This window comes from Alligator sinensis, unplaced genomic scaffold (assembly GCF_000455745.1).
Source record: "Alligator sinensis unplaced genomic scaffold, ASM45574v1 scaffold524_1, whole genome shotgun sequence".
Taxonomy (NCBI): Eukaryota; Metazoa; Chordata; order Crocodylia; family Alligatoridae; genus Alligator; species Alligator sinensis.
The window spans coordinates 73075-83545 of record NW_005842747.1 but is presented as its reverse complement, the minus strand read 5'-3'; the positions used below and the strand labels follow the sequence as shown (position 1 = coordinate 83545).

The 10471-nt window shown below is 56.6% G+C and overlaps 1 protein-coding gene across 1 annotated transcript in view; it reads left to right on the top strand.

Annotated features, from left to right (window-relative positions):
* Nucleotides 1–4093, top strand: part of LOC106722820 (zinc finger protein 398-like) — a 5820-nt gene extending 1727 nt beyond the window's left edge. Inside the window, exons 2-4 of the mRNA XM_014525110.2 lie at nt 809–935; nt 1581–1685; nt 1923–4093. Of these exons, the coding sequence (XP_014380596.1) occupies nt 809–935; nt 1581–1685; nt 1923–2701 (1011 nt within the window). The 3' untranslated portion in view covers nt 2702–4093. The remainder of the gene's footprint in view (nt 1–808; nt 936–1580; nt 1686–1922) is intronic.
* Nucleotides 4094–10471: the final 6378 nt, after the last annotated feature.

Genomic DNA, 10471 nt, shown 5'->3' with positions numbered 1-10471 from the left:
ATGAAATTGGCCCTCCCCCCTGCTTTGGGCAAATTCAAGAGGAGGTGGATGATCACCTGTCTGGGGTCTTGTGCCCCCAGCATTCATTCCTGTCTGTGGCAGGGGGTCAGGCTAGATGATCTGTCCAGGTTCCTCCTGACCCCAGCTACTATGAAACTATCCTGTTTGCACAGCTCGCAGTGCTGACGTGGCCTAGCACCCCGTGGCACCCTTGAAAGGATCTCAGGGCTCCCCGGGGTGCTGCGGCCCCCTGGTTAGAATCACAGCTTTAAGGGAGCGTTGTCAGGTACTGTCACAAAATACCAACTAGCTGCTTGGCAGCAGTGTTACGACCTTTATTAATGACCGCAGGGCTTATGGCAACAAGCATTGCTGGGCATACCCGTGGCTGGACTAGCCAGGGGGATTTGTGCTGTCCCAGGCCGGCCGGCTTCAGCAGATCAGCTGTCGCTAGATATGAACGTTTCGTTCTCGCTCTTTGTGACCCTCCAAATTTCTCGTTATCTGGTTGTCCTTGGAGCTCCGGACTTGACTGGAAACACCCCTGTGTGCCTATCTCATTCCCAACACACAGCCCCCTGCTCTGACTTGCTGTGCTTATTTCTGCTGGGTTTCCTCCCAGCCCACCAGTCTCCTTGCCTTTGGTCCTCCCTTCCAGCATCCGCTCTCTGCCCCTGTGACACGGGAGACGGGACAGGATGGACCCAGCCCGTGGCAGTTCAGATGCCTGTATGTGTTGTGAGCTGGCGTGGGAGATGCTCCGGTCCGGCAGCGAAGAGCGCTGAGCATGTGATGTTCGTGCTTGCAGGTGCCGGTGACGTTCGACGACGTGTCGGTCTACTTCAGCGAGGAGGAGTGGGAGAGCCTGGCCGGCTGGCAGAAGGAGCTGTACAAGAACGTGATGAAGGGCAACTATGAGACCCTGGTCTCGCTGGGTGAGGGCTTTTCCCTGAGAGACGTCTAGGAACCACTTGGGCAAGGGGTATTTTCCTGCCTTTGCCTTTCTGTGCCCAGGGCTTGCTGAGGTCCCAGACACAGGACAGCCCCTCTCGCTGGCGGGGGGCAGGCCGGGAGCGGGGGTCCTCATCTCCTATTGCACTGAGCAGCCGCAGCACCAGTGCAGCCACCAGCCGCAGCCAACACGGTGCAGGGGGGTTGTTGCAGCAGAGAGGCTGGAGGGCAGGGATGAGCCCCGCCAGCGAGGGGTAGCGACACCTCCGGTCTCCGGGGCTGTCAGGCTGATACATCCAGCCCCTTTTCCCTGTTGCCTCCAGCGTGGAGACGGCATCTCTTTGCCTCCCATCCCCGGCAGCCGGAGTCAGGTCCCATCCCACCTATAGTGCATCTAGGGGTGGTCCTATTGCCCGCTGCTCGAATCCCTGCAGATCTGCTAGTCCAGGTTGGTAGCACGCCATCATCAGAGCGTGGAGACAGAGGAAAGGACAGCCCAGGGACAGAGGAAGCAGCACAAACATACCAGGTTTTTGCTTTAGCAGCTGCTCAGAGAGTCAGGCCAGGGGTGGTAGGAGGCCTCTCGGTCCAGGATCAGGCCCTAAGTGCCTGTCATTTCCCTCGCACAGACTACGCCATCTCCAAGCCCGACCTGTTGTCCCGGATCGAGCGAGGGGAGACGCCGTGCATCGGGGAGCAGGTGGACGGGGAGGTCCCCGTGGAGCCCAGCACAGGTGAGTTACTGAAACTGCTGCGGTCTGGGGGCACGCGGGGCAGGAGGAAGTCCCTCAGCATCACAGAGCGGGGAGAGGGGGTGGAAAAGCAGCACGCTAAACGGGAACAGCTTTGAGGCCCAGAGGTTGGCTGCTGAAGGAGCTGGGGACCACAGTGCCGGCGTCCCAAGCCCTGGGTGCTGGGCCGGGGGGACCTGCCTGCCAAACCACTGCTGCTCAGCTCCCCTCTCCTTCCAGTGGTGATCGAAGCGGAAGAGGAGCAGCCCAGAAGCCTGGAGCTGCAGAGGACATTGCTGGCGGCCGAGGCTTTCCAGTGCCCGGAGCAGGAGATGTTGCAGCATGAGAGTCTGGACAGCCCAGGAACAGAGATGCTTGGGCACGGCCCGGGGAAGCCGGCTGCTCCCGCGCTGGACTTCCCAGATGCCAACCCAATGCTGCTGTATCAGCTCGTGGCCCTGCAGCCGCGAGACCGTGGGGCGGAGGGCCCCCTCCCAGTGCTGCCGGCCGAGAGCACCCCACCCCGGCACAGCCCCCGCGCCCACCCAGCGGCAGGGAATCCCTACTCGTGCCCCGAGTGCGAACGGCGCTTCTGCCACAAGTCCAGCCTGCGCAAGCACCTGCGGTCTCACGGCGGGGGCTGCGGCCGGAGCCCGCTGCAGAAGGGGAGCCCGGCGCGGGGCCCGTGCAAACCGAGGAGCCAAGGCGCTGGCGCCTTCCAGTGCTTGCAGTGCGGGCAGCGCTTCAGCTGCCCCTCCCACCTGCTGCGGCACCAGCGCACCCACACGGGCGAGCGCCCCTACAAGTGCACGCAGTGCGAGAAGCGCTTCACCCGCAAGCAGTACCTGGTGGAGCACCAGCGCGTGCACGCCGGAGAGCACCCCTACACCTGCCCCCACTGCTCCAAGAGCTTCCGCTACAAGCGCTCCCTCCGCTACCACCAAAAGAGCCACGCCGCCCACGCCAGCCCCCTCCACGACCTGCTGGACCCTGGGCCGGCTGGTGGGCACCTGGGGTGACCCCGAGCCCTCACCCACCCTCTGGAGGGAAGTGACTCACTGTTTTGACATGGGGCCAGAGCCGGAAACGTGGGATGGCTGTCTGCCACGTGCTGTGGGGTGTGTGGTACCTGGCCGCCAGGCTGCCCTGCCTCTCCCCTCCTTCCTGGTGTCTCCAGCATCCCGAGCAGTGCAAGCTGGGGATCCAGCTAGCCATGCACGCGTGGCCCGTCGGGTTAGACTGCGAGCTCCCTGGGGCAGTTTGGTTCCCTGCTCTGCCACAGATGTCGTGTGTGGCCTTGGCCAACTCACTTGGCCTCCGTTCCCGTTGTGCAGACAGCAGTGGGGGCTGCGCTCGGAGCTAACCAGCTGCTCCATGACCTCTGGTCTGCTCTGGTTTCCCTCTGCACTGTGTTGGCTAAGTCCAGACAGCCATCTGCCTGGTTGGGGCAACCTCATTGCCTTCCTACAGCTCATCCCCGTCCTGGCCAGCCTTTCCCTGGCTGTGTGGAGCTCAGCTGGATCCCTCCTTCCAGTGCAGAGATGTTCCTAAGCCTCTTTGCAAAGGACATTTGAAGGATCCCGTGGTATCTTAGGGTCTAGGTTGTCTATCTGGGGGCAGAGTTGTAGGCTCTGTGCTTCCCGCTGCCGTCTGCCTGTTAGGGAGCTGGTGGAGTTGGGGGTGGGGGGTGAATGGATGGGGCAGCGGATGAATAACCCTCTGGCCTCTTCTGCGATCCCAGCCAGCGACAAGACAAGAAGGAGACCCTGGAAGATGCTATGCAAGCTTGACAGCGAGGAGAGCACCCTGAGCTGGGAAGAAGGGGGTGGCAGCAAGGGGAACAGCTCCAGAGAAGAGGGACTTTGGTGCACAGGGGCCGGCACTGTGCACCTGCCCCACGTGTGCGCACGGCTTCCCAGACCAGGCTGGACTCGGCACAGCCGGGGCAGAGCCAGGGGAGCAGTGGTGCAGTATCACCCCCCTTTTGTCTCCAGCTCCACCCAGAGTTTAAAACAAACTGCTTGGCACTAGCATTTCTAGTCAGGCGGCCCTGACATCCTGGCTCATCATAATCCACCCAACTCCTTCTAAACTCTTCACTCCGCAGGTGTTAACAGCTGTCTCTCCTTTTTCTATGATTAACTCAGGTGAATATTCACTCAGGTGCAGATAACTTTCAGTGAAGCATTGGATGTACTGCCAAGATGCTGAAGAAGGCCTGATTTAGTTTTATGAATCTAAAAGAGAGACATACATTGAAATCAAATAACTACAGGACTAACAAAACTAAACTGCATCTTCTGGTTCGCTTGCCCTGTTTGATGTGTTCTTTACACACAACAGTTTAATGAACAGTCCAATAAAGTTGTATTTGTTTTTGCTTTGATTTTAAACTGAATAATACAACCCAAGGCCCCTAGCCCATTAGTAAAGCATCTCAGTTCTTTTTAAGGGGAGAAAAATGTGCATTGCATTATATGCACCACAAGCTATGCACCTCCCTTGTCAAAATCCTGGATCCACCCATGAGCATGCTCCAGCTGTTGCAATGCGGAGAGGTGCTCTGATACCTGCCGAGTGCAAGAGGCACTTCCAGCTGCAAATCAACCTGGGGGTGCCCGGGGGAGTCACTGGGGCTCAGGTCGGGGTATACACGGCTGCAGGTGGTGCTTTGGACACCACTCCAACTTCATCCCCAACAGTGTCACAGCAGCCTAGCAGAACAACCACGTCCGAGCCAGCGAGCGAAGCTGTGCTGCTGTGTGACAGACGGGGACACAGTCCGGGATGGTTTCTACATGGTTAAGTAAATTCCCACCATGGGAGGAAAGGACCTGGTAGTCACCATGCACACGGGGCTGCTTGCTGTCCTCCAGTCAGTCCATCCTTTGCTCATTCTTGAAAGGACGCTGTTTCTTGCTCAGATCAACTGATGCTAATTTTCAGCATGTCTCTCAGTGGGTGGCCTGTCATCCAGGCTTCTCAGCTCCTGGCCTGGTCAGGTGCCCTTTAAAGGGGGGAAATGTCCGTGTAAATGAACGGCATGCATCTGCTCTTTTTAATGTTGAGGTCGCTGGCCTCTATTAGACATCCAGGTTGGAAGTGAACCCGCTCTGTCTTCATCAGCCAGGCACCTTTAAAAGGATGAATTTTTCCTTTGTGACATCCTGAAGCTGTCCGATCCCCAGGCATCATGAGTGTCTGAATACATGTCCAGGAGCCCATAGATGCCACAAGTGCTTTGAGGAGCATTTCCAAAATGCCCTGAATAATAGTCCCGTTGACTGTCAGTCCCTTTGGTCTGCATCCGCCATCCGCGAGTAATATCGGCAATCCTTTGTATGAATCTGAGCGAGCAGATCTACTGCGATGAGTCACTGGCACGTCGCGGTCTCTTAACTCCTGTCATACGGAAAATGCACGGTAATAAAGGGACGATCAGCCATACGAGAGCAGCATAAACATCCCCAGGTGCCAAACCAACCTGCTGCATCCTTCACCGCAGTCACACGTCTCTGAAATACCTCGTTGCGGACGGAGGGATCTCTTTGCAATCGGATTCCATTTTGGAAGGTTTTTTGAACTAATTAAAGGGTGGGGGGAAAAGGTATCAGATAGTTTTAAACTCCCTGGAGGATGGATGAGTTCATAATGCATCTGATAGCTCAGAAATAGAGCAGTTTCTAACCTGCCTGGCTCCACGGCTTTCCAGGAGAGACATGATGGGAGCAAGGGCTACCAGCCTGGAAAGGTGGGGTCACCATCTGGTTTCCAGGTCCCTGTGCTCTTCATTGCATGGAGTTTCATCATCATCATCCTCTTATATTTGCATAGTGGAAGCCCCTCCAGCCTAGAGCCAGGTTTGGTTGTAAAGTGAAGTCCCCAAAAGAGTCTGTAAGATAAGATTTGACACATGCAGTCCAGGGTGGCTGGACTCTCGGCAGGTGAGGACCGGTGACCACAGCTCCCCATGGGCTTGCCCATTCTCAGGATGGGAGAGATGAGGAGGGACAGGAGGATGGATAAGTGACTGGGTGGCAGAGATCGGGGCTGGGGCTTGACTCGAGGGAGGGGGCAGGGGCAAGTGGAAGGGGAGGCTGCGGTCTGTAAGGGCTAGCGGTGTCGCTAGCCGGGGAGCGTGGAGCAGCTGGCGGTAGCTGCGCAGTACCAGGACACGGACTATCCCCGAGCCAGCCGCCTGGACCGGGGCCAGGAGCAAGACGCTGGCGGTCCGGAAGCCAGAACTAGACGGATTCAGGCTGGAGCCGGGGCCAGACAGAGACTCATCTGTCCTGCAGAGTAGCTGAAGGACAGTGGAGAGGTCGGCTTATCCCAGGCGGGTAACGGGCAGCTGGGGATAGCCAGGCTCCTTGCAACCAGCACCAGGCAGCAATCGGTTAATTGAATTAATTCAGCACACCCACTGCCCTGGCTGCTGGCACTTTTTGCCTGCAAACACGCAGCACCGGACTCACACCCCTTCCTGTCCTGTGCCCCTGGCAGCACTTTCCAGGGGTGAAGCAGATTGTCCCTGCAAGCTGCGAACAACCTGCCTGGGTCTCTCCGCTGCTTAGCCTGGCAGCTGTTGTGGGCTGTCGCCATTCAAACCTGCAGGGTCGGCAATCACCTCCGTCCTGGGGTCCACTCGCTTGTCTTGGATGCAGCCGCTCGAGGGGTCTTCCCTGTTGTACCACTCCCTGCAGCAGAGACGTGCTCCCCTGCCAGCACGAGTGGAGCGAGCAGCATTGCAGTCACGTAGCGTGTCTGCAATGTGAGGCAGCGTTATCTTGCAGGGTGCTAGCAAGGCCTCCGGCTCTTGCAATAGCCCTGCATTGGGGGGGGCTCCACTGCTGCCTAACACAGCTCCTCGGGGAGGTGTCGGGCGAGGGGACGTTGCAGCGAGTGTCTCTGGAAATTGCTGCCACACTCTGACCCCATCCTCCCGTGGCGGGGAGAGGGCCCCCGCTACAGAAAGGATGTGGGCAAGTTGGAGAGAGTCCAGCAAAGGTGGTGGGGCTGGGGCACATGGCTTGTGAACTGGGCTGATTTGGCATCGCTGCCAGGGAAGCTGGAACAAATTTGGGGCAAACCATACTCTATCCCCTGAGCTCATTCAGTAAAACGGACCCCGCTGAGCCCCCCTCAGACTGAATCCCTGGGAGCACCTCCCAATTTGGGGCAGCAGGAAGGGTCTGGCCATTGAGGTACTGGCTGGCTACAGCCGCCAGCAGCCACTTGAGGGTAATTTGGCGTCCCTGGGTGAGCCTGAAGGGACGATCAGAGAAGCTTTGCAAAGCTCTCTGGCCTGGGGATCATCCTCTCCGGACAAGGGAAGAAACCCTGACTCGGCTGGGTAGGTCTCTGGTGATCCTAGGGCCGTAACCTCCAAATTTAGGCTGCTAGAAGCTAGAGGGAAGAGGGGCAGGGGACAGATCTGTCTGTACAAGCCCTGAATAGCTATTCTTCCCTTTAGCACTGGTGTGAGGAACAGGATACTGGACTAGGCAGCCCCAGGATGGCATTTCTGATGGGCACCCACTACAGAGGAACACACCAAGAAGGGTGAGACTGGAGAGGCGCGCTGGGCCAGGCTCAGCCCAGAGTGGGAAACCTGAGCTGAGGATAACAAAAAGGTATGTCAGAAAAGACGCCCTGCTGCCGGGATCACTGGGGGCGCGAACGAGGGTCTCCAAACAGCACCAGGAGAGCCAGGAGAAAAACGGGCCGCTTGAATAGCAGGTGCAGGAGATAAAGATTACAAGTGCCTAGCAGGAGAGCTGTAACGTGGCGCTGCACGGAGTGAGATGAGGGTTAACCTCCTACCTGAAACTGGGCACCCTCCATGGGGGAACGCGTTACAGGGCATGTGTCTATGTGGCTCCTCCCGACATCTGTGCATTATTGACAGTGAAGAGGGGAGGACCTGGGAAGAAGGTGAAGGTGTTCATGACTGAGAGGGTGACAGGGTCTCAACATTTCACTGAGACCTTCCAGTGCTCCCCTCATTCGGTCCAGGCAATGGCCAAGACCTTGGGCCTTGGGGACCCTGGTAACATTTGCATCCATGCAGACAAATGGCTGCAGTCCACTTTCAAAATGCTCCTTCCGACGGGCATTGATGGTTCCCCTTTCCTTGATCATTTCTCCAGCATCCTTAGGTCTCAAGGGGGTTGGTCCCCGAGTGCTCGGACCGTAGATGGCTCTGGTGGCACTGAAAAAACCTGTGCATGTTGTGGATGTTAGCAAGGTGTTGAATCTCCTTCGTCTTGTCTTCCGACCATCTGTTCTTCATACAGAGTTTCATTTTCCTAGCTCAGTCTAGGCGTACGCGCGAAAGGAGAGCAGAGAAAGTGCTTCAAGGACATCCTCAAGGTCAACTTGAAAAAAAATGCAGCATCGACATCAGCTCGTGGGAGACGATCGCCCAGGACCACCCCAAATGGAGGAAGGGATCTCGGTACTTTGAAACCTCACGATGGCAACAGGAGATGGAAAAGCAGCAACGGCAGAAACAGCGTGTCATGGACCAAATCAAGAATCCAGCACCACCCGCCCGGCATGCAAACACGTGCCCCAGTTGCAACAGATCCCAGCTCTGCCTCGCCAGCCATGGTTGGACACACAGCTAAGGCAGTCATGGCAAACAATGATCCTCCGCTGCAAGGGATTGCCCACGACAGTCCACCTGTGGATTCAAGTGATGTTGCTTGGGTCCTACGGGCAGCCCTACCCCAGCTTGTGGATTCAGGAATGAGGTAGACAGAGGCAGCCGCATTGTTAAGGATGTGGAGAAGGCCTGCCTGGGGGGGACGCTTAACCAGCACAATGTGGATACACAATCACTATGTGGATACACAATCACACTCCCCATTTTTAGATAATCTGCATTTTGCTTAAGAATGGATGGCTTCGAATGCGGATCAGGAACAAACCCTGTGAAACAGGATGTGTTAAGGTGCTCAAATCCTCAATTAGCTGGGAAGTTCATTTGACTAATGTGTTTATTGTTCTCTTGGAAGCCAGGACAGGGATCTTGAAGAGAGGTTAAGAGCCATTTGTCTATTGAATGCAGGTGAGTGGGAGGAAGTAAGGAGCCCAGCCACGGAGGTCCTGGTTCTGCTACAAAACTGCAGTCAGACATTACAGAAATTAAAATTTGAAGCTCGGGAGAAAGGAAAGTCTCCGCCTGCATAACCCAAAAGTCTTACTATTTTTTTATTTATGCAATCGATATGCCTCCCTCCCCCTCTAAAAAAGCTCAGAGCAGCTTCCAGTGAGATTACAGGAGAATTTATGAAACAGGACAGCAAAACAACTGGAAAAGTGAGCAGAGCATCCGTATAAAAGAAGAGGCATCCCCTCCCCCCCGAACAATATCCCAGCCTAGCGGAGTTTGCTAACTGCCTGCCCGAGTGGGATGGTGTTAAAGCACTTGTGGAAGAAGCCTATCACCAGACCAGACGCGCAGTGGTTAATGCCGGAGCTGTGGAGGGCTGCGTTTATGGCTCTAGCCTGGGATAAGGGAGGTCATTGAGGTCTAGCAAGAACAAAGGGAAGGTTGTCGTGATGGAGGTGGCGACTAGCGCAAACCCCGGATGCTGACGTGGGGAATGTAGGCAGGAGGGCAGGGGGGAAGAAAAAACCCCTGGGACATCAATGAATCCAAGGGCAATAATGCACCCAATTATCTGAGGCCCCAGCCAGGCACGGGGAATAACCACGCATGAATTGTTGCCGGACCTTTCCCCAAATGGGCTGCAGGCTTACCCACTACAGGTTGTACCGCCCCTCCAGCCAGTGCAGCGTTGCTGGGACGGGTGTTTCCGAGGAGTGGTACACCCAGAAACACGGACTCAGAGCAAGATACGAGAGTCGTGCACGGAGCACGACTGCTTTTTGGCATAAATCGCCGCTTGCATACCCCATATGACTCAAAAAGCAAACAGACAGGGCCAAGGGGCTAATCACGCCATTGAGACGGCATTTTAAAAATAGTCAAAGGCACAAGGAAAGATTAGGGTGTGAAATGACTCGTAATCGCTATCCTTTGCAGCGCTCAGTGCACTGCCCACATGAAGCCTTGGCAGGGAGGAAGCTGAATGTACTGGGCATCTGGTTAGTGCAATGCACGTCTACGCTCTAACACGATGTGACTTTCCTCTTCCTCCCCTTGGTAGTACGCGAGGCAACTGAGTCATAGCTGCTTAGCTTCGTTACGGACATTTTGTCTGCCAGGCTGTGCGTGCAGAAGTCTCATTAATGACTGCTGCGGAATCAGTGTCTTCTCCCCGTGCAGCTACTGATGGCGTGGCCGGTGCCGCTCGAGGGAAGCGTGGTGGCGAGGCTGCAGCTCGGCCAGGGCGGCTGCTTGCCCCAGCCCCGGTGACCCCCGAGGAGGAGGAGTTGCTTATGGCCAGACCCCAAGCAGGGCCGTCGGCTGCTCTGACGGCGGCAGTGGGCATGACCTCAGGATGGAAAAGGTGATTCCAGATTTGCAGAGGACGTCTAAGACAGCGTGCAACAAGGAGGCGGTGGCATACATTTTGGCAGGAGAGAGAGAGGGTTAGCCACGTGGGTCTGAAGCCAGAGCTGCACCTCGTAGACTTTCGTCGCCTCTGGACAGAAATAAAAGAGCAGTTGTTTAGGAAAGCGTCTCTGATGCAGTTGGTGCAGAAGATGCAACTCCACCCTGCCTTTCCCCCCGGGGGGAAGCACTGCCGTGAGCGATGTCGTGTCGGGCTGTGGCTCCGCTGCGTGCAAGCTGTGCTCACGTCCAGCCGTGCTCGGCA